General features: G+C 52.9%; 2 protein-coding genes across 5 annotated transcripts in view; one reads left to right on the top strand and one right to left on the bottom strand.

Moving 5' to 3' along the window:
- SIK3 (SIK family kinase 3) overlaps positions 1 to 19452 on the bottom strand; it is a 70934-nt gene extending 51482 nt beyond the window's left edge. For 2 of the 3 annotated variants that reach the window (XM_032134044.1, XM_032134045.1), the window contains exon 1: positions 19318 to 19451. The gene's annotated coding sequence lies outside the window, so the exon portion shown is untranslated. Of the gene's footprint in view, positions 1 to 19317 lie in introns of all 3 variants that reach the window. The other variant, XM_032134041.1, reaches the window with a different exon arrangement.
- Positions 18969 to 27645, top strand: PAFAH1B2 (platelet activating factor acetylhydrolase 1b catalytic subunit 2). 2 transcript variants are annotated; one of them, XM_032134047.1, is made up of 6 exons: positions 18969 to 19058; positions 21457 to 21544; positions 22076 to 22165; positions 22983 to 23099; positions 23342 to 23464; positions 24028 to 27645. In XM_032134047.1, the coding sequence occupies exons 2-6, from the start codon at positions 21464 to 21466 to the stop codon at positions 24304 to 24306; spliced, it is 690 nt and encodes a 229-aa protein (XP_031989938.1). In that variant the 5' UTR covers positions 18969 to 19058; positions 21457 to 21463; the 3' UTR covers positions 24307 to 27645. The 2 variants fall into 2 exon arrangements, with proteins under 2 accessions (XP_031989938.1, XP_031989937.1); XM_032134046.1 differs by lacking the exon at positions 18969 to 19058 and adding an exon at positions 20291 to 20391.
- The last annotated feature ends 264 nt before the right edge of the window (positions 27646 to 27909 follow it).

The following is a 27909-nucleotide window of genomic DNA, read 5'->3' as shown; positions in this document are numbered from 1 at the left end:
TTCTAGCACGTACCAAAAATTCTGTAAATGCAACAGCTGCCTCAGGAAAAACAAGAACTTTTCCCTGGTCACAGAATGAGTCTCACAATAAATGGGGTATCTGAGATAACTATAATGGTCCAGACCCAATATGTGCACCTTGTAAAGAGCCCACAAGGCTGCTGGGGAGCAAGTCACTGCCATCAGCAAGGCTCCACAAAAACAGGTCTCCTACAAGCCACAGCTTCTATGCACCACATTCCTCTGCTCATTCCCAGACACAACCAGCAGGCTCCGAGGTCAAACTACAAAACCTGCTATAAAGTCATTAGCTGCACCCTCAGATCACACAGCCCGTGTATCCCGGGGAGCTGCAAAAGACAGGGCCACCATTCCAGCATGATTAACAACTTGGAAATGCTTAAAATTAAAAAAAACCCCTCACATTAAGACAAGTGTTTCAATAATAGTTTCACACCCTAACACGGGTGAATACAGCTGCAGGGCCAGCTCACAGGGGTGGTGTAGCTAAACTGTTCAATGGCCACAGAGGTGACCAGAGCCAGGGGACATCAAGGTGCTGAATGTCACCAGAAGAGCAGGACACGAGGTCACTGCACACATAACACCCCGATGGCTGGGCAGTCCACAGCTACCCATGGGCACAGAGCATTCCAGCACTGCCCGGCTGAAATCATTCCCAGCTTACTGTTCAGGAACAACTACTCCAGGACCGCAGCTCAGCAGTGCAGAGATAAACACCCCCGGAAACCCGCCCGGGAGCGGGCACAGTGCTCCAGGAGCAGCAGGACACGGCTGCCAACGAGCAGGACAGGCAAGCAGCTCTGAGATAAGGTGTACACCGAGGGCAGTTTCACAACAACCAAGAAAAAAAAACCAACCCCACATCGGCAAGTCTTGAGGAACAGCCTGGAATTATCTCCCTGCAAACCTTCTGGGATCCACTCATCTCCACAATCATACCACAACCACCCCGGCTGTGACTCTGGCAGCTGCGAGGCTGAGCTGTGCTGCTCACACAGAACATGTGCTGCTCACACAGAACATGCCTCGTTTCTGGGCAGCAGCTCTGCAGGCTGCGACTCTCCTAGGAGCAGCTATCCAGGGATGGAACCAGGAACCACTGCAGGGATGGCACTCCATCACAAATGGGCACAGGCAGCTGGAGAGCCCCAGGCACAGTCCCACAGCTAAATGCCAAACCAGCCTGGAAGCCCAAAGAGAGCTACAGAACAGCTGTCGAAGCAGAATGAGCGGCAGCACAGCACCTGAGCAGGTGAGGATCAACCTGCTCCCACCCCGAGCCTCTGCCCGTGCTGTCCTGTCCTTCCCCTCGTGTTCATCAGTCCTGCTCTCCGAGGGGAAGCTGGCGAGCTGAGGGTAAACAGCTCTGCTCAGTCCCTCTGGGGAAAAAGAAAGAAAAAAGCTTCCCAACGTCACTGAAATGGAATGTGAGGGAACCAAGTGCACTTGTAGGGGAAGAGAAAGGACAGCCTCACACTCCAGCCTGTGTGTAACAGCACTGGGCTGGGGAAGGCACACACGGAGCATCCGACAGTGCATCTGCTAAAGATCCCTTTAGCTCTGAGGGTCTGAGGAGATATTTTGGTTCATAGAAAAGTTATGTTAATCCAATGAATCATTTGATTGGAATGTACAGTCATCCAGTGCAATGGAAAATGTAGAGATTCAAGTGTTCAATGTACGCATCCAGCATAAAAGGTTAGGGTAACACTTCTTCCAAAGGCATTACTCATCCCTGCCTCGGCTGCACATCCCTGCAGAGGTGTGCAGGAAGGAGGATGAGCAGCATCAATAACTTATCAGCTGCAGTACAAAACCACTAGGTAAGAGCCATAAAAAGCAGAAAGAAAGACCTAAACCATCCCCTAATGCAAGGAGTCTTTGTGCAGCAGGGCCACCTCCTCATCAGGGCAGCTCCGAGCGGGTGACACGAGCTCTACCCCACTCTCACGGCACCCCAAGACATTCATGGAATGGTGGGGCTCGCCCTTCCACAAGCATTACGAGAAATTCCCTGTCTCAAAGAGCTGAAGTGCTGTAGCTACTTACCTAAGGAGAAAGAAGAGAATAATGCAAGTCTTGGTTGAAACCAGCAGGAATTCTGCATTGCACACAGGCTTTCCTGGGCTCCTAAAGCTGCACTCCAAAAGAGCATCCAGTCACAGATCAGAGCTTTTGCAGTGGCTGTTTAAGGACATGATTTTATGGAGATGAAGCACCACAGCAATCCTAAATACAGCCCATTCTTCACTGGGTAGGGGTTTATTTTACAAGGCCATGATATGTTATGATGTAAGAGGTAACAGCACACAAGCAGATGACTCCCTCACACAGCTCGTTCTGCTGGAAGTCTGGAAGATAGGCAGCGGATTCACCCCGACAGGAGGTAAGCTGGATTCTCTCCCATGCCACACACCCTCCTCAAACCCCTCCTCAACTGCACTCGGCTCTGCTGAGAAGTAACGCAAGGAAAAGAGCATATGGATAGACCCAAAGCTATTCTGAATCACTGCTGGCTGCCAGCAGACATATTGCTGTCATTAGCCTCTAGCTCAGTTGCAAGATTTGTTTCTGAAAAGTCTTTGAGCCAACAGATTATATAAAGCTCAGACCCTTCCTCTTCCACACGAGCTGATAGTCTCCTCACGGGGTGACTGGTGTTTGTGAGGAAAACACAAACTCATCCCTGCACACACGAGGATGATGCAGCTAATCAAAACAACGTCCCCGGCCAACAGGCGGTGTGCTGCAGCCAAAGCTGGCGCTGCCAGATAATACCCAATGACAGGAGCACGGAATAGAATCACAGAATGGCTTGGGTTGGAAAGGATCTCAAATATCATCCAGTTCCATCCCCCTGCTGTGGGCAGGGGCACCTTCCACTACCCCAGGTTGCTCCAAGCCCTGTCCAGCCTGGCCTTGGACACTTGCAGGGATGGGGCAGCCACAGCTGCTCTGGGCACCCTGTGCAGGACCTCACCACCCTTCCAGATCCTGCAAGGTGCTGTGAGGTCTCCACATAACCTTCTCTTCTCCAGGCTGAACATTCCCAACTCAGCCTGTCTCCATAGGGGAGGTGATCTTATCAGCTTCGTGGCCTCCTCAGGACTTGCTCCAACGGTTCCATGTCCTGCTTCTGTTGGAGATCCCAGAGCTGAGCACAGGACTCCAGGTGGGGTCTCACGAGAGCAGAGGCACAGAACCCCCTCCCCAGTCCTGCTGCCCACACTCCTCTGGATGTAGCCCAGGGCACCCTCGGCTTTCTGGGCTGCGAGCACTCACTGCCAGCTCACGGTGAGTTCTATCATTCATATTGATCCTGTCGAGAAAATCTGCAGAGATCGGAGCTTATTTCCCCTAAACCCCCACACACGCTCCTCCCCTGTGCCGAAGCCTCTCCTGGTACCGGGGTCACACCATTCCCTGCCCCAGCACCTTCCCAGCTGTGCTGCCTGACCCGGCAGCCCCGCGGAACCGGCTCATTAACTCACAAGCACTTGGAAAGAACTGCAGGTTACTGCCCAGGGTTCTCTGTATCTTTTATCTAAACAAAATGCTACAGGACCAGGCTTGTTCGGTGCAACAACGCCCTTGTAGGTTCTACTCGCGGTAGCAAGTGAGCAGTTCGTTCTGTACATCTCACCTGGCTACCTTTTGCCATCTTTTACAAACCAAGGCCTGAAAAAATTAAAATATATTCAGTCTTCTGAGCTGTGAAGAAAAGAAACCCTTTTTGGTTTCTTTATTAATATATAGCAGGACTGCCCCCCGCCAAATTCTGATAAACTCTTTGTGGTTTAAGCTTTACTGGAAACCAGGCTTCCTACCTTGCTAGTTTTCCATATTACTCTTGCTCATTAAGCAATTTAGATACTCAAGTAGTAAATCAGAAGTGAAAGGAAGGTTCTTAATCACCAGATCTAAACAACACTGGTTTTCGTCACCTCGTAACTCCTGATAATCACCATCTTCTGGTCCAAGCAGTCTCACACACTGCATTATCTTTACACCTTCAGGTGTCTGAAGGAGGTCAAACAAACACACTTTAGTTTCCTTGTAGAAGACGGGTAGTACTCCTGTGGGTGGTTAATACTCACAGTGGGGTGAGGTCTGTTATTTCACTAAGTTCTGGTAACTCAGCTGTAAATAACCACCGTCCCTGTCCTAAAAACAGTCTAAAAGAGACAAGGCAAGTGCAGAAGGTGGTGAGGCACAGTCAGCCAGCCCAGCACAGCCGCCAGTTACTCCTCAGTAACTCACTGCTGCTCGAGATGTGCTTCATCCAGCAATTCTCAACACAAAATACATAAACAGTCCCTGGAGCACAGATGGAAGCTGATCCCTATCCCCTCCCAGGGGAGTTCCCTCATCACTAGGCTACAAAATCATGTTCCCTCTTGCTTTCAGCCCTTTGATGATACAAATCTTACGTTCCTTCCTACACAGTGCCCCAGTTTCAACATGAGAGGCAGAGCCTCTCCTCCCTCCTCAACCGGTAGCTTGAGGATTTGGGCACTCTCAGAACTGGAGTCAGGGTTGCCCCAAGGCTCGAGGAGATGCCTCACCTGGTATCACACTAAGTGCCCTTTCCCAGCTCCCTTTCACTCACCCACAGGGTACAGTGCTCATCTGCCACTGAGGACACGGGTGCAGACGACCACAGAAGCACTGACCTTCCCTGCCCATGGATTTGCTCTTCCCATGAAAGCAGGATGCTGGAGGAAAAGGTCAAGTTCTTGACGAGCAGAAGTCATTCAGTTTTTCTCCTCACAGCAAATCGCAGCTGTACAACAGCGTTTTGCCACAGGGTTTTTTTTTCAGGACTCCCACCCTGACTGCTCATGACTCTCCTGTACAGCTGGTGCTCACACAGCACCTCCTGCCCCTGGTCTGCCTGGCCAGGCCCCAGGGTGTGCTGAAGGGGACAGGTGAGCTGAAGCCTCTCCTGATCCTCCCTTGCCTGGCTGCCCAGCTCAGTCCAGTGTCCCATGAACGAGGACAGGGAATCCCCACTCCAGGTATGAGTGAAGTGCAGGCAGTTCATGCGCTTCAGGTCACAGAAGCAGCGGATCTTGTAGCTTGAATTATACTTTAAAAAGATCCAATTGAAATTCAAGCTCTATCACAGCCTTGCACTGCAGCTTCCCAGAGTCCTCCAGCCGTTTATTCTCTCCAGGGAAGACAGATAGGTTGCCAACCAAGACTGCACTGTGGGATTAGCCAATGTTTATGAAGTGCTTTAAAGATTAGAAGTGTCACCTATGTGCTAAATATTTCTCTGGCACTATCAGCTTGAACAGCACCCGAGTATCTTGTATCTCCTCCTGCTGATCTCGAGCTGGTTGCCGAAGGCATCACTCAACCTGACTTCCAACCACAGCGCTTGGCACTAATGCCAGGGGTGGTTTGAGACATATCACAGGAGAGGACAGAATCAAGGAACCACTTAAACCCTAACTTCTGAAAACTACTAGCAGAGTAATGACAGTAATATCACCAGGAGAGGCTCAGGGATTTATGCTTTTACAACATTCTCATACGTGTGTGTGAGATGGAACACTCTGGCGTGAAGCCCAACCGTGCGAAGAGAGGAACTCGCCCTGCTCACCCAGATGGAACTGGCTGGGCAATGGCATGAAAAGGTACTTTGTACACATCAGCTTGATAGGAGCTAAATGGATCTCAACTCTGCCATTCCCCTCAAAGCTTTTGGCAATGCTCTTGCAGTACCTGGATTAAGAAACCGAGCAGTGAGTCTGAGCGTACAGGACAGCAGCACAGCACTGCTCAGGCCCTCTGTGCTGTACACACACACACAGACCAAACTGCAGGGGTACACCTATTTTCCTACCTTTCTTCCTCTTGTTCCTATCTCTCTTCCAGCTAGAACACAAGCAGAGACTGTGTCAAAACCTTTCTACTGATATCACACAGAGCCAAGGTGTAACATTCAGCTGGAGATCTGTGTTTCCCATTCACACAGCTTTTGTTACCCAGATCCCATCCATCCTCTGAGGACTTGCACTGCATATAGATCTAGAAACATCCAAAATACAGAGCTCAGCCTTCCCCTCAGCCTGCGGGTTTCACCAACAGCAGCAGAATCCAACAACTATTATCAAACAGTCAAAAAATGAAACATTCAATTCCAAGAGTTTACTCTGCACTGGAGAAAGAGAAAAACAAAGCTGGAAATCCCTCACTTTATAAACAACAGCTCCTCTGAAAGCACTGTCAATAGGAAGTTGTTGCTCTAAACTGTGTACACATTTGGCTCACAGTTTGCCAACAATGAGGAAAATGAACTCCACGGAAGGATTCCCACACTGTGAGCTCAGTGTTGTCACCCGAAATGGATGCTGCCAGGGCCAGAGCAGCAGGACCGTGCCAGCAGGAGCTGATTTGCACCTTCCTGGCCTTTGGGAGGGCATTTGGGGGAGGAATCCCTCCAAAAGATGACAGGGTAGGAGCATGGCAGGCGGCAGAGCACAGCTGAGGTGACAGCGCTTTTCTCACACAACTTTAATGGTTTCTGTGTGACAGACGGAGTGGAGCCCCAGCCAGGAGCCTGCTGAGCTGCCCTGCTCGGGATAGACCCAGCCAGGTGTAGTGCACATGGGCTGGGCTGTGCAGGTCGCTGTGGCTGACAGCTGCCTCCAACTCGAGGTGACTCACTCAAGTCACACATCATAAACACTTCTTACTCCAGCCCTGAATTAGGAGCACGGGGCTCTGAGAGCTCAAACAAAGCTCCTGTGACACATGCCATTACTGCAGAGCCGCTCTCAGCCTCTCCTGAAACCAAAGGATCAAAGCAAACAGAAGACTGGAATTGCTGTTCAAGATCTTAAAACACATTTAAGATAAGAAAAAAAAGCCTAGCTAAAAATAAAAAGCTATCTTAATCACCATTTTAATTGGGAGTTGATACTCCTATTCTAACAAAACCGCTGGAGCATCCATCCCAGCACTGAATCCCAACACTCAGGTGCACAGCTGAGGTTTGCACCGGCGAGGGGCAGGAGGCACCATGGCAGAATGCGCAGAGCAGCCTTTGTTCTGGGACCCGGCGAGGAAAACATCTGCTTGGCCCAAAGCACCGCTCCCTCCAAGGCGATAGGATCTGACCTCGGAGCACAGGAAGCAAGCTTTGTTCCAGGCAGCAGGGAAGGCGGTGCTACCACACCGGCGACTGCGCTGGGTCTGGGACTTTGGAGAGCTGCAGGTGGTAAAACAAGAAGCGTTCTGCTGCTCACCTCAGACAGAGCAGCCGGGGTGCCTCTGCGGAGCTGCTCCTGTTTGGACAAGCACGTTTGCTCTGGTGACTATTTGAATGATGACTCACTCCAACAAGCCAGGGCACCCTACCACACACAGCCCCGAAGTGCTGACTTAGGGCTTGGGATGCAAATCCGGCAGGAAGCAGCGCTTCCCGACCAGGGCCACCCAGGCCTGGTCACTGCTGCCATTACCCTCCTTCAGCTGCAGTCCCAGCCTGGATGACGAATGCAAAGAGAAGATGACAAGAACAAGAAAATTGTATAAAATACTCTTGCTCTTAGAGCACTTCTAAAGTTGCTTTTTTTTTCTTTTAATATTCGTGCTCTGCAAAACTGCCAGCCCAATTGCGAGTTCTCTGTGTGCCTCCGAGGGGCTCGGGGCAGGCGGGTGCTGGGTGCCTGCCCAGCACCCTGTCCCCGGCTCAGGAATGCTGCCCAGCACCCCATCCCTGGCTTGGAGGTGAGCCCGTGGCCACCCTGCTGGTGGCACTCCTCCAGCCACTTCCACTTTTGTCTCCCCAAGCATGTGAGAGTCACAACCCGTGATGAGCCGGGCAGTAATTGCTGTATCGATTTCAACGCTCCTCCAGCCGGAGCAACGCCTGTAACTGTAAACCATAAACCTTTTAATATCCCGCTCAATTATGAGGAAAACAACTCCTGAGCAGCAGCACGGCGGGAGCATCATGCAGGGCCTGCTGCTGAGCCTGGCTGGGGACGGCCAAACCACGCGTTGAGAGACGCTGCTGGGGGGACAGAAGCACAGACAGCCCTTCCACGTGTCACTGGCAATGTCGGTGCTCTCAACCCTCTTTGTGCCGACCTCACCGAAGAGCTCAAAATGCTGGAACACATGGAATGAGAAGGCAGATAAGCAAACTGATGGTGTGCCATCAGAACGTGACTTAGTGCTTGTGCAACCTCTGGGCTGCTCACAAATCCAAGAGAAAGAGCTGAAGAATTGAGCAGCTGTGTCTGGGCACTGTCACACAAGGCAGACTTACAACCTCTCTGTTATTTACAAACAGCTTCACAGAAAGGGAAACAATCTGAGTGAAAACATTCCCATCCACTGCAGCCTTTCAAAAGCACAGAATCATAGAATATCCTGAGTCAGAAGGGACCCATGAAGTCCAACTCCTGGCCCTGCACGGGACAGCCCCAAGAATCCCACCATATGCCTGAGAGCATTGTCCAAACACTCCTTGATCTCCCTGCACCCTTGGGGCTGTGGGCACTTCCGAAGTCAGGTGCTTTGGTGACATAAGAATGAGATCAGCAGAGCACGCTTCTAATCCCCAACTCTAAATTCTGATGTTCATCACCTTACCAGCCCTTTCCCTAGGACAAGGGGCAGGTTTCGAGACACTCAGCCTGGAGCAGGCTCCCACCTTGCTCTGTGCAGACCCGACCCGCTTTTGTCTCGCTGTGCTGCGAGCCAGCTGGGCTTTGTTGCCATGGTGAAAGCTTTGTCACGTTTAGTTTTCCCACTAATTTCCTGCTGCACTAAAACTGCTGCTTTGCACCTCACTGCCATGGCACAGCACAAGGAACCCCAACACCCTCCAGAAACGAGGAACGGATCCAGCCACTGCTGGTCACTGCCAACAGCACTTTTCCGGGCAACTTTAGTTACACCTCCTAAATATCCTAAACCCATCAGCCTTTAAGCCCTACAAAAGTTCAAGAGATTTTACCATCATTCAAAAAGGAACTAGACAATTCAGTGACGTCATAATTAGGGGCTGTATCCCACCCTTACCTTAAAAGAAGGTGGTGCATTTCAAATCCCAGACTGCAGTCACCAAACCACCGCATTTTCCTTTGGGTTCACATGAAGGGACCAAGTTCATTCCCGACTGTGTCAATGGTAAGTGAAAACAAGGATCCAGTTGTGTCTGTGGAACCAAACTGGGACCAGCAGCACACACACACAAGGAAAAGCAGAGACTAAGGCCCACACTGTCAGCTGATGACTCAGAAACTGCACGAGCGCCCACTGAGTGGGAAAATACCTATAGTCAGCCTTCACTTGTCATCTTACTGTGTAATGGGAGTCTCAGCTTGGATGAAAAACACATGAATATTTTGTTCTGACTAAGCACAGGTTTCCCCGTGTACCTCAGCTCTGCCAGGGCAGTGGGCACACGACACCCACGCTGCAGCAAGGGGGAGGGAGCAACCGTGGTTTCCTTCTCCACCAGCTCTGCACTTTGTTTCTAACATAAACCAGCTGAATTAACCAACAGAAAGGAAAAGTCTTTGGATTTTTTTTTAATCTTACACTTCCTAGAGCAGCTCAAGGGGAAAAACAGCCTCTGTAGAAGGCAAGTATTAAAATCCTTGTACAGAGAATGAATCAGAATGATTTTTATTGGTTTCCAATGAGACTGTGCTTGAAAACAAACAGTTGCTGTACGAGTGACAACCCCCTCACTGTGTCAGAGAGATGGGAGAACATAGATGGCCTTTGTAGAGCTGAGAACATGCTCCTTCATGGCTGCTGGGGAGCAATTCGATTTCACTAATGGTACATTTACATGTGCAAAGAAATAGAGCACAAGCTAAGCTGTATCATAATCAGTTTGCTGGGGGAGTCCTCCGACCTCCAGAACTGCTGAAAGCAGGCGCAGCTGCTCCAGCCTCGGGGTGCACGGGACACCGGCTACAACAGGAGCTTCCCGCAAAGAGCACCACTGTCTGCCGGCCACCTGGGAATGAGAGAACCTGCCATAAATCACCCAGCACATGATCCTTGCTCTGTCCAAGGCAGGGCAGAGGCCGGGACAATTCCCGGCAGCAGCGGCTGCTCAGTGGGAGCCGGGAAAAGCCGCGCAGGCTGCCCGGAGCCCGTCCATCAGCGGCACTCCAGCCAGGCTGATAACCTTGACAGAGCCACTTGCAAGATTACAGCCCAAGGATTTCCTACAAGCACATCTAGAGAGGAAAGACTAAGTACCAAGACTAATACTTTTCATCTCCGGTTGCTGCCAGTGCTGTGAGCTCAAATGAAAATTTGGGGCACACAGAGACGTGATTACGCTGTCACAGTGACTGACAAAAGCAAACCCTTTCCTATAGCACTAATTATTTCAGCTGAAGGAAGGCACAGACAAACATCCTTAAGAATTTAGATATACATGTGACAAGAGGCATTTTTTTCCCCTAATTCTTCCCTGTCACTGTCTGAAGACTGTATCACAGAAGATCTAACTGGCTCTGCCTACCTGGCAAGGGTACCCTGAGCATCAGCACCGCTCCAGACTCCTGCAAGCCTGCAGGAGCAGCATGACACCTGAACAGACTGTATCCTTCCATCCCACAGACAAGAACCAGCTCCAATTAGGCTCACTGCTGCAATTCAGTGTGTTATCTGATCACACTTCACACACAATGACACACAGCTCATAAACGTACTCCTTCCATTAGAAACACTTCATGTTGCGAAATGCCACAATTTGTTTTTAGGCATCGGCTTCAATTCAGCTGCCTTTGCCCAACAGCAAGAAGCCTCAGAGCTCCAAAGATACTGTCCCCTGAGAGGGGCCAGAAACACCCCTGGAAGCACCTGATGAGCCTGAACACAGGCAAAAAACTCAGAAACGCTTCAGGTTACACGACAGCAGATCCCAGAACCTTAAAAAAACCCCTTGTGCCCACAGTGTGATGCCCATGGGTCTGTCACACACCCATCCCTGCTATCCTCCATACACATTCCAAAGGTATTCCCACACATAACACTCTGAACGGACAGAGGTTACACAGGAAAAGGCACAGCTGAAAGCCCACGACAGCATAAAAGCCAGGACAAGCGGAGACTGACTTGTTTAGGTAAGGAAAAACCTGGAAAAAGTGTGTCTTCCCTTCTGCTGCAGAAATCCACACACACTTTCCCAGCCTTGCAAACACCTCGCTGCGTCCCTCTCATTCAGAACTCCTTCCAAGAGGACCGACCACATTTTAAAAGTTATTGGAAGGAGACAAGAAACATCCATCTGCTTGCTGAAAGGCAGCAGACGCACACAGCCTCCAAATCCAGACTTTAATTGAAACACTTTAATCGGCTGCCGCAGCCCCGCATTCTCTGTATTTCCAGCAGCGCCGAGGCGTGCGCTCGGCTAATGGAGCTCTGACAGTCGTCCTGGGCCTGGCTCCCTGTCAAACCACGCCGGCCTCCAGCTCCGGGCCCGCAGTCGCACGCTGATACCCCACAGACTCCTTTTCTTCTAAACCATCTTCAAAATGTACTGTAATTAATGCCCTATAACTGCAGCGGACGCTTTAAGGAGCTGAAGGCAGAGCCAAACCATACAGGAGAGCGGCAAACGTCGAGGAGATCCTGAACTACCATGGAAACACCCAACTGGGCTGTCAGGGACAGCCACCTCCTGCATTGCACAACACCAGCATTCAGGCCAGTCCCTCCATCCATCTGCAAATCAAGGTGGTAACTCAACACACGCAGCTCGCTCCTGTCAGCAGGCCCTAGTTAGACAGCCAAGGCAGGATTCGGGAAGCTGGTTAGGCTCCCATTCCAGTCCCTGGAAAGACACAGCCACTTTCTTTCTCTCCGTGGCCCAGCTGACCTGCTGCAGGCTCTGCTGAATCACCCTCTGGACAAGCTGACCCCAGCACTCCCATCCCAGGCCAGGTGAACCACAACCCGCTGCAGCTGCACCTTCCACTGTGCCAGAGCACGTCTGGTTTCTGCATCTGCATCCCCACCTTACTCGCCCGCTCCTTCAGACAGATTCTCAGCAGCTCCAGCTCCCAAATCCCATGGGGAGGTTTCCCAGTGCTGCATTTGCCACCACAAACCCTGCACAGGCAGCCACTCCTGCACGCACTCCAGCTGAGGGGCATGAACCAATGCTCATATTTATACCTTCATTTCAAACCTTCCATGGCCAAAGCACTTCCAAGAAGAGCATCTGCCCTCCTGCCACCAAGTTATGCCAATAATCAAAGCCTCCATGGCCACAAACTGCAGGCCTAAGCCACCTCCCCATGATAAAGTTGCACATCTCGCACAGAGGGATGCTGGACTCACTCCCAACACACCTGCTCCTTCCTACAGTTCTTCCAAGCCGCAGCTGCCCTGGCTGGAAATTGTCCCCAACACTGGATGCAGAGAATAACTAGAAGAATCAGCAACATTTCTCTGTGATCAGACCACGTGCTCTGAAAGAACCCAATGCTTCAAGGTAACACCCAGCCAGGTCCAACAGGCTCCAGTGAGACCTAACTCTGCTGCTGCACTGTCCCAGCATCTCCTGCCCATCCTCTGATGTGCAGAGCGGAGCTCAGCTCGGCTCCCCCCACACACGTTGGGCTATTTTTGAGCTCAACGTGTCAGTTCCACTGGCTGTGGGAGTTTGTTTGTGTGGGATAGCATGATTCGACTGCTTTGAAACTTGGCTGAAGCCACATAATTCCCTTTTCACTGAACCCTTTTGATGGCCATTTAGGAGAGAGGGCGAGGCTTAGCCTCAACTAGAGAGACTTGGGGTCAGAATTACCAGAAAAAGACACATAATGACTAATAATGAATCAGCCCTTCAGTGGTTTCTTCATTTAAGTGTTAACACAGCATATTAAACCCCTAGCCTGGGATCAGCTAAAAGGTCCTGACTGCATTAAATGAGTACAATGGCTTTGATGCCATGAAGATTTTTTGCCTTTTCTTTTATACCCCTGTTACACCTTTTTTACAACTTCTGTATTCTCAGTGCTTTTTGCCTACATTGTTGGAATTGTTTGTCAAGCTGAGAGACTCAACATTTTAGAAGCTTCGTAGCCAGGGATCAGTGTGCCCCAGAGCCCAAGGTCCTCTCCAGAACACATTCTGTAAACCCAGATAGAACCATCCAGGGAAGGTTCCTTGGGGAGGGGGGCTCACTCAAGCCTCTCATTGGGGAATCTTTGATAGATCTGCTAATTAGTAACACCTATAATGTTATACCCGATCTTATGGGGTGGGCATTTGGCGGGATGCATCTCGGTGCATATGACCTGGACGTGTGCACCTGAGGATCCTTAAAATAAATACCAAGGTAAAATCCCTTTTCCCCTTCTAACCGTGTATGACTCTTGATTTTAAGACCAGGAAAAGGCATCAGCTTAACTAGAGAATCTCCAAATTGTGCTATTTAAACCTGTGCAAGCCCCAAAGAGAGACTCTGGAGCCAGTTCAACCCTTGCTCGTGCAGGTTCAGCTAAAGGGAGCATCTTGCTGGGGGAGTGCAGACCACGAGACCCACCACGGTCACACAGGGAAGTCACAACTCTCATGAGAGTCTCTTCAGCCAGGGAGAACTTCCACCACAAACTGTGAATTCTACTCCGCTGGCAACGCTGGAGCAACTTCCCAAAGCTTTACTTTCATGGGGAAAAAACACAGAGTTGTTACGCAATCATCTTGGTGAGAGCAAGAAGGGGCAGCACCCTGTACAGCCACTGCACAGGGCTGATACAGGACCCAGCAAGAGGACGTGGGAAAAAGGAGCTTAGAGCTGCTTCTCTGTGAAAATGTCTAATACCCAAGGAGCCCAGTCTCCCAGCGACACACTGCCATTTCCTTATTTCCCTCTCACGTAATTCCTCCTTCAAACACAAATGAGGAGACAGCTTCTAGAAACCCTCATTAGGCCTCCACAGCATTCACCAAACCTCTGTGAGACCCTCCTGGAAAAGAGACACCGATTCCTGTCTGTGTCACAGCCATTCCTCCTCCTGCTCCTGTCAGTGGCTTTTCCTCACAGAGGCAGCCTCTGTACCTGCCCAAAGGTGCCACCACCTCATCCATCAGGTGTTGATTGCCTCCTGCTGCAGCAGCCCCAAAGCTCTGGTACAGCAACTACTCGGGAGAAAGGACCTCCAGACAGGAGGTGGGAAGCAGCCAGGTTGAAGAGGTACAAAAGTTGTACCCACCTCACCCCCCGAACAAGCTAACAGCCACACAGCTGAGAAGTAGGTATTAATTATCCTGGCTCTCTTAGAATATTCTCCCTGCCCAAAAAGGCTCAGGACACGTGCCACAGGCCCCCTAGCTCACCCTGCCCACTGTCAGCTGGCTCTCCTGTTTCCACCTGTTAGCATCTCAAGAAGCAGCCTGGTCTCTAATTCAATCATGCTCTGGCATTAACATCTTGGTAATCAAATGTTATTTGCTACAGCAAGAAAAACATTGTAATGAAACATAAAATGTCAGTACTTTAGTACAGTTGATACAGGCAATGGCTCTCTGAGGTTTTAGGAAATACTCCCTCTTATCCCCACTGTGGCAACTCTGCTTAGCCGAAGTTCATTTCTAGCTTTTAGGCTTTTACTTAATCTCCCCACCAAATGAGAACTAAAATACAACTCTCCTGCAGCACACAAGCGAGGAGAACAAGGGCCCTGTGAGCAGCAGGATAATGCTGCCTGAGGAATTAGCCATCCACAGCCATCAGCTTTCCTTATGGCCAGGAGAAATCAGAAGCAGGACAGGTGCAGCACCACCAAACACTGCAAAGAAAAGGAAAATGACTGATGAAAGATGACCAGGCGAGGCCCTTGCGTGGGTCATTACGAAACGTGTGGCACCGGTATTGAACAATTCCATCTGACACGAGGACGATGAGTCAGGGCAGCGCCAGCACAGGCTTATCACACGGGCATGCTGGCTGCAGGGAACAATCCTCAGTCAGCCCAGAGCCACGTGCCTCGCTGCAGCACGTCCGAGGTCGGGAGAGCAGGACAGAGCAGCCACCAAGACTTTTCCACCCTCTGGGCTGAGAGCGCTTTGCATCTGAGGAGAGAAATCCAGGCAAGTCCTCGTGCTCAGAGACCAGAGCGTACCAAACGCAGCCTGAGTCCTCCCAGAGCAAAGCCCAACTCTCCATGCAGTCTGCCAGCCCGCTTTTCATCCTGGGTTTCAGTGCCACAGTGCCCACCTCCAAGAACTCTGGTGAAAAATGTGTTCCATTGATGACTCCAACTCACCCAAACACAAACCACAGAAACTAAGCCTGTTCTCGCATGGAAGGGAACGTCCTCTCCCAGGGAGGGCAGAGCTGCCTCCCATTCTCCAGAAAAGGCTTAGCTCCTTAAAAACCTTAAAAAAAAATCAACTCAATTCTAGCCTTTCTCCAGTTGTGCTTGTGCTGGTAGAAGGGCTGTGTTCTGCCAAGGATTAAAGCATCAGGATTTGGGTTACTGTCCAGTAAAACAACTCCAGGTACTCCTCAAACAGGATCCCATGACACACAGCCAGTGAAACTCGCTCCGAGCTTTGCCCATACAGATATTACTGAAATTTAACTCAAACCTAAGCTGACAGCCAGGCTGGAAGAAGCTAAGACAGCACAGCAGGAAGATCACTGCACTTGGGAAGGAGCTGTGCTCTCCTAGGACCATCAATTCCATTTCTAGAGAAAGATGGATGTGAAAGTGACTCCTCATCTCCCAGTGAAACGCTCCGCGAGTGCAGTGCAACCACGGCAGGTGCGCGCTGCTCCGTGCTCCGGCTGCGGCTCCAGCCACACGGAGCTGATGGAAGGGACGGAACCAGGAGAGCAGAGAGCTCTCAGCAGTGCCCAGCAACCACAGCATCCCTCTCTGTCCTCCTCAGCCCCAACAGCTCCTGAAGACTCAAACACAACACCCAAAGAGCACAGGAACATAAGGTATGTGTTCCTCGGCACACTCATGAACATTCCCTGACCAGCTCTTATGAAACAATGTGGCACTAAGAATGACCCCAGTGTCTGAACAGAGCTGGAGTTCTAATGAAGTCACTTGGATGATTTATAAATGGAAATTCTGTGGAAAACAATTCATTCAGCAGGTCACTCTGAAGGTTTTTAGCATGGAAACAAGGGTTTCTTGTAAAAGATGAGAAGAGACAAAGGAAAGGGGGACAGAAGGAGGGATGCAGCAAGATATCCTGCAGGTGCCCAATTCATCCTGGTCAAAGAAGTGGCTCCAGCTCCTGCCCAGCCATCGGAGCAGCTCTGACAAAGCACAAGAGTCCAACTTTGCATGGGCAGGGACTGAATGTAAATTGCCAACTGTTCCTTTCTATTCCATCGGCTCCAGCAGAGACAATTATGAATACAGGCCTCCTGCCCTTTGGGATGATTAACATTCCCCTTCCTCAGTGTCCCCAGCACTGCTGACCCACATTCAGCTCCTGAAATGCAGTTCTATGTAAACTGCAACATTCGGTGTCAGCAGAACGTGCCAGCCCAGCAGGGCTGGGCGCTCTGCTCCTCTCTCTAAATAAACGCAGTGCTCAATTCCCAAGGGCCAGGAAAATCCCAGTCCTTTAAGATCAGACCAAGCACCCAACTACCCTCCACTTTTTTTTTTTTTAGGGAAAAGGGGACACAAGCCAGGAATGCTCTGGCTGCTATCTGGAGCTGTCATATCAAAGTCCACTCGACCTGGTAAATGTCCATCAGAAAGGAAAACAGGATCCAACACTCATCCACAGACCACCTCTAACTCCAGGCTCAGCAATGGACACCAGCCCACGCCGTCATTAATTTCACCTTCTGGAAAAGGCCCAGTATCACGGGGTACATCTATTTCCAAGCTCGCCCAGACACTCGCAGTGGAATTCCTTCTGAGACAGTGGAGGAGCCCGGTTCCCAAGGAGGGGCCGTGACGAGCAAACTCGCTTTTCTCGAAGAGAATGTGACACGGGGTCAAGTTTGTGCAGGGATTTGGTGGCTATATTTGAACTGCCCGGTTCTCTTACGCAGCTACTACTTCGAGAGTGGGATCACCTCAGGAAGGGGCTGCCAGCACAGGCAGCAACTGGGCTGTGCTTGCGTTTCGTGATCAAAGAATTCTTTCAGATCCCTAAATGGGATCATTCTGCCAAGGTTTTACTCACTTCCAAGTTGTTTCCATTAAGTCAAAGTGTTAAAAGTGTAACTGTGATGAAGACAAGCTCGCAGTAGCATTATTTTGTATTTCTGCTGCCAGTCAAAAACGCTTCCCTGTAAGGATTTGCCCTTTCCAATGCATTTACATCAACACCTCCCCTCTAACCTCACGAGTCCCAGAGCCTGAACCAAGCAGCTCCTTTCTCCTTCCCCACTCCTCTCCCAGAGAAAACAGCAACAGTTCTGTCAGCGAAGGAAAAGTACTGAACCCACAGTGCTCAGGGTCTGCAGGCAGAATCCAATCCGTTCACTCGCACTCCTCTCCAGACGCTGGGATTTGAAAGGAAACCTGACCTCGGAGTTGAGAAAGCTTCCAGGTCAAGTTTCAGCTCCAAGCTATCCCAGCTCAGCCGAACAGATGGCAGTTGTTCCAGCACAGGTATTTCCCCAGGCTCGGGGAGCCCTCAGAGTTCGGAGGGACAGGGACTGGATCTCCTCCGTGCAGGGAACATGCTGCAGGTCAAACCCACCGCTCCAGCCCCTCCCACACTGCAGAGCCCCCAGCACCTCACCATCCCACCAGAAAGGTGCTTCCTGAAGTCCACAACCCACCCTCAGTCACTCCAGGGCAGTAGGAATGAGTGTATGCTGCTATAAAGCAAAGCTTTCCAAGCTTAGTATCCCCTTCCATCACCCAAATCCAACGTGTAAAATCCAGCCTTGGCCCTGTAGACGTGGAACACAATTTCCAGACAAAATCTGTGTGCACACTCTGCCGTTCTTCAGACAAAATCAACTATTCCCACGCAAAAGATGGTCTCTGCTTTGGTATTTTGCAAACCTCAGAGTCAGCACCACTGAGAAGAAACCTTGACTGGAGGAGGGAGTCTGGAAACAGGAACAGGAAAGCAACCTGGAGTTGGATCACTCCTTCTCCAGGAGTGATCTCCACTCAGAGGGGTCAGTCTCCTGCACTCGAAGCTCCTGAACCCATCAACCTGTTTCTCTCAGCAAGGTTGAGGTTTATCATGGGGAGAACAACAGCACAGAACACCTCAAGTGCAGGTTAAATTGTGGCATCGAGCACTTACAGGCACAAAATAGGCATCAGGGCAGGCAAATACAGCCCAGCTCTGAAAAGAACTGTCCAGGAGGTGTTATAACTGATGTTTAAATAGCCCCTGAAATTAATTTCACTTTATTATCCGGGCAAAGAGCCAGAGCTCCAACAAACGAAGGCGATGGTAGGTTTCTCCTCGTGTTTCAAAACAATGTCACTCCTGAGACCGACAGAGGGGCAATCCCAGGAACTGACAGAGGGACAGTGCCTGAAATTGGCAGGGAGGCAATCCCTGAAAGTGACAGAAGGGCAACCCCAGAAAGCAACAGAGGGACAACCCTGGGAACTGACAGAGGGACAATCCCAGCCAACACAGTCCTCCCTCTGCAGCGCTTCCAAGGAGCCAGCACAGAGCCAAGAGCAGGGCAAGCGCAGGGGTTTGGTTAAGGCCTGCCTGCTGTCTTCCCATGCCAGCCCTGCTTCCAGCAGCTCTCCTCCTGCCGCAGCTCCCGGGAAGATCCCGGTGTAGCAGCACTGGTGCATGCAGCAGGACAAGCCCTCTCCGGGAGCTCGGTGTCACGGGCACGATCAGGAGTACAGCAGCGATACTGCCGTTCCTCACGGATCTCCTGCCGTGCTCCAGGGCTCGCCCGTGCCTGGATCCACCCGGATCTCCTGCCATCTTCCGGGGCTCACCTGGGAGCGCGCCCGTACCTGGATCCACCTGGATTCGCCGCTCCCTCGGGAGGCCCTTCCTCGCGCTATTCCCTGCGCTTCCTCACGGCCCTGAAGACTCGGCCACGATCGATTCTCACCGTTTCGGTAAGAAACGACCTGTTCCCCGCTTGCCCTCCGTGTCCCCCCCGGTACGCCGGGAGCATCCCCGGGTACCACGGGAGCATCCCCCCCGCTCCACCTCCACGTTATCTCGGTGCCACGGGACCCGCGGGGACACCCGTGTCACCCGTGACAGCGGCCCCGCTCCCCGGCAGCGCCCGCTCGGGGGTGGCGAGGCTCGGGGCCGCTCCCCGCTCCCTCCCCGCTCACCGGGGCAGCGCCGCGACCCCCGCGGGGGACTCACCTTGGCGCGGGTCACCAGGTGCGTGGCGAGCTTCACCACGGCGAAGTTGCCCTTGCCGATGGTGCGCTCGATCTCGTAGTAGCCGATGCGGGCGGGCCCGGGGGGCCGCGGGGGCGGCGGGGCCGGGGAGAGCCGGGGGGCCGCGGGGGGAGCCCCCGCTCCGCCGCCTCCTCCCGCCGCAGCCGCCGCCGCCATCTTGTCGCGCGGAGCGAACCCCCCCGCGGGGCTGCGGCACCGCGTGAGCTCATCCGCGGGGGGGCGCCGGGGGGCGGGCGGCTGCCATGGCGACGGGGGCGGGGCCCTGACGTCACCGCGCGCGTCACGGAGCGCGGGCCGGGCACGGCGCCCCCTGGCGGCGGGCCGGGGGAGAGAGGCGCGCTGCGGGTTTGGGGAGAAACCCGCGGGAAATGGGAAACTTGCTGCTCGTGACGTCACGCCTCACCTCGGGAGGACAATGACGTTGCGGGGATGTAGAATGACGTCACAGAGAGGGGCCGCGGTGGGCAGTGGGTGCTGCAGACTTGGGGCCAAACCAGTGAGATATGGGAGAAGAGTCTGACGTCACTCCCCAGTGGGGATAGCTGAATGACGTCATGGCGAGGCTGCCCCATCTGGTGCCCCCCTGGGGCCAGAGAGCGGCTTCAGTTTTGGGGCAAAACCCACAGATAATTGGAAACTTGTGACATCACTCCTTGCGGGGACATCAGGGACCGCCCACATGCAGGTCACGCCTCATCGTGGCGGGAGAATGACGTCAGGGGTGAGAGAACGACGTCATGGCGAGGAGCAGGAGGTGCTGCGGCTTTAGGGTGAAACCCGCGGTAAATAGGAAAAGGGTTCCTTGTGACGTCACTCCATCAGGGAGTGACTCCATCGCTCGCCACCGGGGCGGCATGACGTCACGGGAGCTGTGCAGTGACGTCACGGCGGAGGGGCGGGACTTCCGCGGGCGCGGGGCGGAAGCGGCGGCCGGGGCGCGCGCGGGGGAAGCGGAAGCGGAAGCGGCGCAGGCGCGGGGCCGAGCGGAGGGGACGCGCCCGCCATGGAGTCGCGGGGGAAGGAGCCGCAGCCGCCGTGAGTGCGGGGGGACCGCGGGGCGCGGCGGGGCCGGCCCGGGACACCGGCGCGGGGGGCGGGCGGCAGCGGGAGGGGGAAAGGGAGGGGGACGCGGTGGGAACCCGCCCTGCTCAGCCCAGCCCGCCGCGATGGGCGCGGGGCGCGGTGTGCGCCCACCGGGCTGCAGGCGGCGGCCGCGGGAAGCATCATCCCGCTGCTCGTCCCGCTGTAGATCCTTCGGGATCTGCAAAGATGGTGAAGGGCTGGAGCATCTCTTTGCCGGGGAGAGCTGGGAGCTGGGCCTGGTCAGTGTGGAGAAAGGAATAGTGGGAGGGATCCCATCAATCCGTACAAATATCTCCGAGGGGTGTCAGAGGATGGTGCCAGACTCTGCTGTGTGATGCCCAGCCACAGGACAAGGAGCAGTGGCCATAAACTGAAATGCGAATTCTGCCTCAGCATGGGGAAAAACTTCTTTCCACGGAGGGTGGCAGAGCACTGGAACAGCTGACCGGGGATGGGCCTGGATTCTCCCTCTCTGGGCCCATTCCAGACCCCCCTGGATGCATTTCTGTGTCACCTGCTCCAGGTGACCCTGCCTTGGCAGCGGAGTTGGACTGGATGATCTTCAGAGATCCCTCCCAACTCGTAGCGGTTCTGGGATTCTGGGATCAGCCCCACCACGATGCGCTGCTCCCGGAGCCAGATTATCCACCTGGGCCGTGGAGCTCAGCAGCTGTGAGCTGGATCTCTGGGCTTATCCAGGGACTTATCCTCAGAGTCTCAGCGTTTGTTGCTGAGTTCATGAAGCCCTGCGTGGCTCAGGTGTGGGTCTGCAGAGCATCCTCGGAGCTGTGCTTTGTTCTCCGTGCCGGGATGTCCGTCGGCGCCTGGCTCCAGGGGAATGTCTGGTGCAGAGTCACTCTGGCGTGGAGCAACATCCGTGTTGTTGTTGTTGTCATCCAGCTGTCAGCACCCACAGGAATAAGGCAGGAATTGTGCAGGGGATTCCAGCAGCCTTTTCCCAGCCCTGGCACTGCGGGAGCTGCTGGAAGCAGTGGGTGTGAACTGTTCTTTCCACAGGAACAGAATGGCCATGGGGGACTCCAACCCGGCAGCAGTCCCACACGCTGCTGAGGACATTCAGGGCGATGACAGGTGGATGTCACAGGTAAGGCTGGCAGGTGGATCCTCGGTACTGGGGGGATGTTGGGCCAGTGCTGCCCAGGCCACGCTTGGGACCCCGAGGTCACAACAGCCTGGAGCTAGTGGCTGTCACACCTGCGTGTCCTGCCGTGATGGAGCAAAGGAAGAAGGGTCTGGAGCCTCTCTCTAATGAGGAGTGCCTGCAGGAGCTGGGCCGGGTTAGTCCAGACAAGACTGAAAGGGGATCCCATGAATCCATACAAATGTCTCCAAGGGGTGTCAGAGGATGGGCCAGACTCTGTTCAGTGATGCTCAGTAACAGGATGAGGAGCAATGGCCATAAACTAAACCACGCCAAGTTTCATCCAACCCGGGATCCTCCTGGGGGTTTTGGAGTTGGGAGCAGTGTCCAGCAGCTCAGGGGTTAATGCAGGCAAGGGTGCTGGAGGGCATGGCAGCAGGGGAAACTGGTTGGGCAGCTGTCCCTGTCCTGCAGCAGGGATGGATGCCCAGGAGGAATTGTCACCTGGAGCTCACTTGCTGCTCTCTTTAACAGCACAATCGGTTTGTCCTGGACTGCAAGGACAAGGAGCCCGACGTGCTCTTCGTGGGGGACTCCATGGTGCAGTTGCTACAGCAGTATGAGGTAGGGATCGAGGAGGGGAGGGGTGGATTAGAGCAATGGGAGCATCTCTCTCTAACCCAGTAGCTGCTGATCACGTGTAGCACTGATGATTTCCACTGTTCCCGTTTTCGCTGCCGTCTCCTGAGGCATTCCTGCCCTGCTTCCTGAACTCCCCGTTGCCTGGACACTGCTTTACCTTGCTGCTCTTGCCTCCCTCTCTGAGGCCACCACCAACTGCCTCCATTTTGGCACACATGCACAGCCCCTCGGCTCTCAGATTCCAGCCTCCTGAGGGCCATCGAATTCCCTCTGGTTGTACTAGCGTGGCCAGAACACACTTAGCCCTGTAGAATTCAGGGTGCCAGAGGCATTGATCCACTGGTTCTTCCCTAAAACTCTGGAGGGAAAGAAGAGTTCTGTTCTGCCATGGTGGCAGCTGACTTGTTTTGTTCTGCAAGAGCTGCTTCCCTTTGTTCTAGTTTTGTTACCTGGGGATGAGAAGGATTTAATCAGGTCATAGATTCCTTCTTCAAAGGCACAGTGCCTTAGGAACACCGTGATCTGCAATAGATCAGCACTCTGGGGCTCTGATGAGTTCAGCAAATCACTGCTCCGGAGATCTTTCCTTCCTTTGTGCCAGGTCTGAGGGCTTGAACATCAGCAGCTCCATCTCTTCTGATTCCAAATAAAACCTCATCCCTTGTCTAAATTCCCTTTGTGGAGTGAGTTTTCAGAGCAGGGCTCGTGGCTCTCTCAGTGACCTTGAGGACACTGTGTGGTGTCTTTGCCTCGCAGCCAGGATGCTGCTCTAAAACAGCACCTTGATTTCTGCTTGCAGATCTGGCGAGAGCTCTTCTCACCGCTCCATGCACTGAATTTTGGGATTGGTGGAGACACCACGGGACATGTTCTATGGAGACTGAAGAACGGTGAACTGGAGAACATTAAGCCCAAGGTACGAGCTGCAGAGTTAGTGAGGATATCCAGGTGCACGGTGAAGGACACCTGCAGCTGCAGGCCTGGCACAAGTGCCTTCCCTGAGAGCAGTGAGCACTGCCAGCCCCGGGGCTGAACTCTTCAGCCCAACTCTCCCTGCAGTTCTCTGGCCACAGATGATGTTTACGCAGAGATTTCAGGGTCATCAGCCCTGTTACCACTTGTTCTGGAAAAACTGCAAACATTTTTTTCTCCTTGCAGGTCATTGTTGTTTGGGTTGGAACAAATAACCATGAAAACACAGCAGAAGAAGTCGCAGGGGGAATCGAGGCCATCGTGCGCCTGATAAACACCCAGCAGCCACAGGCCAAAGTGATCGTGCTGGTACGTCCCTGCTCCCTGGGCTGTGCCTCTGCCTTACTGGGAGTCACTGGTCGGTGCTGAGAGGGCAGTCCCTTGATCTGTCCTCTGCTTTGTGCCTCCCCTCACTGGCTTGGCTTTGCAAGAGCCCTCCTTTGGCCCCTCCAGAGCTGGGTGGACTCATTCCCAGTAACTATCTCACTTATTAATGTTGCTGAGGAAGTCCTGTGAGGGGAAAATAGGTGCCCAAATCCCAGCTGGCATTGGGAATCCTAGTTGGCTTCCTTGTCCTAAGGAAGCTGCTGCTTGTCTAGCTGAGGAGCTGAAAGTGTATGGAAAGAGCTCAGGCTGATACATTTAAAAAATAAAAGAAAGCAGTTTCCCTGCCAGTCAATGCTCGTAGCTCATCTGGCTCCTTCACTTGCATTTCACATTAGGCCTGAACGGACAAACTCTGATTCAAAGAATGAGTTCCTCTTGTCACAGACATCCTAAACCTTGACAGGCAGCCCGAATTGGAAGGGAAGGGAGGGCTCCTGATAACATCAGAGTCACACAAAGCTCTTTTCTGCCTCCTCTTGTGCCAGGGCCTGCTACCTCGTGGAGAGAAGCCAAACCCGCTGCGGCAGAAGAACGCCATGGTGAACCATCTGCTCAAAGCCTCGCTCCCCAAACTGCCCAACGTGCAGCTGCTGGACGTGGACGTGGGCTTCGTGCACTCGGATGGCACCATCTCCTACCACGACATGTTCGACTTCCTGCACCTGACGGGCGGGGGCTATGCCAAGGTCTGCAAGCCCCTCCATGAACTGATCATGCAGCTGCTGGAGGAGACCCCCGAGGAGAAACGAGCTGCCCTGGCCTGAGTCGCTGCTGTCAGCGTGGAGAGCATCATCCAGCCCATCAGATCAGTTCTGTCACTGGCACTACAGAATCCTTCTTTCTTAAAGCACTTTCCATTGTAGAATGTTACCGGATGTCCGTACCTAGTGTTTTGAGGGGGAAGGCTCATGTTTAACTGGTCCTGTACATACGAGGGCCGGCTGGGTTGGTTTTATTGCAGGAGGAAATTAGCTGAAGAGTTTTACTTTTAAACCATTCCTCATTTAAAACGAGAACAGGACTGTCACTCTGTGCCCCTCTCATGTCTTGTTGCTCTGTGGTTGTCCTAGACCCCTTGTAGCCTGTCCGACAGCCCGCTCCTGGCTCACCGTTCCTGGCTGCAGCCATCGTGCTCTGTGTATTTGCCTGGGAACAAGAATCACATTCCACTTGCAAAAGCCAGAACAGATGCATTTTTCCAAACTCGGTTCCAGCTTTTAGGCGGTTTTGGTTTGTTTTTGTTTTTGTTTTTGTTTGGGGTTTTTTTTTGGTTGTTTGTTTGTTGTTTGTTTTTTTACTGGGGGGGGTTAAATGACACGTGTTGCTTTCTCACTCCTTTCCTGAAGCAGCTTGAAACTGGAATTCAGAAATTTAAAGAAGCAAACAGTTACCTGAACTCGTGTAACACTTCCCAGTGCTTGTCTCGTGCTCGTTTCCCCAGTCCTGCTAGCGGGGGCACCTTCCCTCCCACGCAGCTCTCCTGGGAACGCTCCCGTTTGGGTGCTGCTGCTGGCCCCTGCTCCTGCTGCCCGTGATGTTGCTGGCTTTTAGCAGTTGCTCAGTGTAGGATTTTAATGATCCAGTAACTGGCAGTCTCGCTCCTCTGGAACTGACAGACATCCCTCTGAGGTGCCCAGGCTCTTGGCAGTTTTTTTTTCTTTTTTTTTATTAAGTATGACTGTTACATCCTTTTTTTCTAAAGCAAACCCACATGAAGAGCCCCTGGCTGCAAGGCCTAAATCACTCTGAAGCTTTACAGATCCCAAGGTGTATATTTCCTTATCACTACTGGTTTACTTGTATAAACATTTGAGCAACTACAGCCTCTTAGAGTAAGAAGTGAAGGCGTAGCTTCTCCTGCCCTGGACGCTGCTCCTCACCTCTAGCAAGGCAGCCAGAGGGGCAGGTGCCCTCCTAAAGGGCTGTGGCTCAGTGGGTTTTGGTTTGGTTTGTAGGTCAGACGGCTGGTTGTAGTGAAACAACTTTTCATTTAAAACTGATAGCTTCTCTTCCAGAAAGAAATGGTTTGGACCTGAGAAGCAGAGCCCTAGATGAATTGATAACTTGCAGATAACCTATTTTAAACCAAGTCTGTTCCTCCCTGCCTTACCTGCTGGAGCTGGAGCTCAGTGGTGCCACGCTGGGTTTGTGCTTCCCGCGGGATTCCAGGCGGGTAAACCTGGGAGGAACGGAGAGCTCCACTCCGTGCTCCAAGGGAGGGGTGTTCAGGTGTCAGGTGGCTTTGCTGGAGCCCATAGGTACTGTACATAGTCTGTCTGCCCTTTGCTGCAGCCAAGGGGCTGGTGTGTAACTCTGACCTAGCGTTGAGGAATCCCCTAATGTCCCACCTCATCCCCCTCCTGTAGATTTGATCATAGCAGGATTCCTGCCTGGATTGCATGCATAGTGTGTGTTTTGTTTCCAGTATATGTGATCTACACACAGATGAAGGAAAGGTGAAGCGTTCCCGTGGCCAGGATCAGAAGCAGGGAGTTGCAGAGTGCCATGGGAGAGGAGGGATCCCGCTCTACCCCCATGATCCAGACCAGGGATGCTGCTCCCTGGAGCTCCACGGCCTTGCAGGGCAGGCTTTGAGGGAACACTGCTCACGCTTCCCATAAGGTTCTGACTGGAAAAATTGGGAAAGGGCAAGTGGAAAATCAGATGTTAAAAGTATACTGCAGTGGAGAATTCCTGGGGAAGGGCTTATCCCATCCCAAGCCCTCCCAGGGAGCCAGCATAAACCCCATTCTTGCCCCCTGAGAGCTTTCCATCTCCAGGCTTGCGAGAAAAGGCTGTGTGCTAGTTTAATCTCTGCACCCCTGCTTCCCTCCCTCCCTGCTGCTGCTGCTGCTGCATTTGGCTGAAGAGACGCTAACCAGGAATGTCCTCTCCAGTAAAGCTCCCACTTCGCTCGGCACCCTGTGCTCGCTGTGAGCCAGCCCTGTTGGCAGGATGCCGAGTGGACCGGGGAATTTGGCAGGCTCTGGAGAGGCTCTGCTGGCTCTGCTTAGGCTTGGCTTGCTGAGGTGCCACACTCTGTGCTGGTTCAGTGCTCTTGGCTCTGCTTGTCGCTGCCTGGTAGGAAACTGCCCTGCTCACCTGAGAGGTGTTGTGGGCAAGAGGAGTTCTGCCTCCTGCTCACCTAGTGCTGAAATCCACGTGCCTCCTGTGAGAAAACTTCAATTCCAGCTCTGGATGTCCCTTGGGACGGGGCTGGGCTGGAGCTGTGGCCTCCTCTGAGTGAGCGTGTCCAGTTTCGTGTTTATGCAGCAGAGAGGAAAACAAACAAAAGATGTGAAATGACAGAGTCTTGTGAGGTGCCGGGGGAGGGTGAGGCAGGAGCGGGGAGGCCCCCGTACCTCCCCTCACTGTCCACCCGCTGCCCCAAGCCTTCCCCAGGACACAACCATTGTGATTCTGCTTTGGCAAAAATGCATCGGCTGGTAGAAGTCACTGTTAGTGCATATTTCGATATAAATGTCAATGTTTCACCCACCGTGTCGCAGCCTGTGTGTGTGTGTGTGTGTGTGCCCAGCCGTCTCCTGCCCTGTCTCGGTCACTCCTGGAAGTCTCCACGGGGCCGGGCAGGTGCTGCCAAACCTCCCAGTGCGGGTCCTCCCCGGCTCTGGGAGTTGTGCTCACCCAGATCCTTTGCTCCTCGTTTAATTCCTGCTTTCCCCACTCCGTTTGGGGCTGGTTTAGTCTGTTTTTCCTCCTTTCCCCGTGCAGATCTGGGTGCTGCACCCAAACCTGTGAGCACGGTGCTGCAGGTGAAGGGAACTGGTTTATTTTGGCCCTCGACAGGACATTGGCTTGTATTTGATTCCCAAGTGATTTATCTCTAATGGCCCTGGAACAAACAGGGAATGCACATCCCCACGCAATCCCGCTCACAGCCATCCCACAAGAGGCGACTCAAGTTCCATCAGAGCTGAGGAGTCGGTCGGAATTCTGCTTCTCTTCCCGCATGTCTGTCCCTGAGGTTGTCCCATCTGCCGCCAGCGTCACCACCTGCACCAGGAAACAACGGGCAGACTGTCCAAACTGTGGGATCGTCAGGGACAGGAGGGCCCGGAGAAATAAAGTGCACAATAGCAGCAGTGCCTTGTCTCGTGGCATTTGTCCCGTGGAGCAGAGCAGGATGCCAGCGGCAGCGGTCCTGGATGTCACAGCCAGCCCAGGAAGTGGCTCTGAGTGAGGTGACACGGGGCTGAGCACCTCAGAGGGGGATTTAGAATCAGAACCCCCAACTGCAGGCAAATAAAATGCGATATGAAAGCCACAGAGCTGTTGGAGAGAGGCCTGGAAGCCAGAGGCTTGGCAACAGCTGGGATGGGGGGTGCTTTGGGAGACACACCATAAAT

The sequence above is a fragment of the Corvus moneduloides genome, chromosome 25 (genome assembly GCF_009650955.1).
Source record: "Corvus moneduloides isolate bCorMon1 chromosome 25, bCorMon1.pri, whole genome shotgun sequence".
Classification (NCBI taxonomy): Eukaryota; Metazoa; Chordata; class Aves; order Passeriformes; family Corvidae; genus Corvus; species Corvus moneduloides.
The sequence above is the reverse complement of the archived record's forward strand: the minus strand, read 5'-3'. Positions and strand labels throughout refer to the sequence as shown.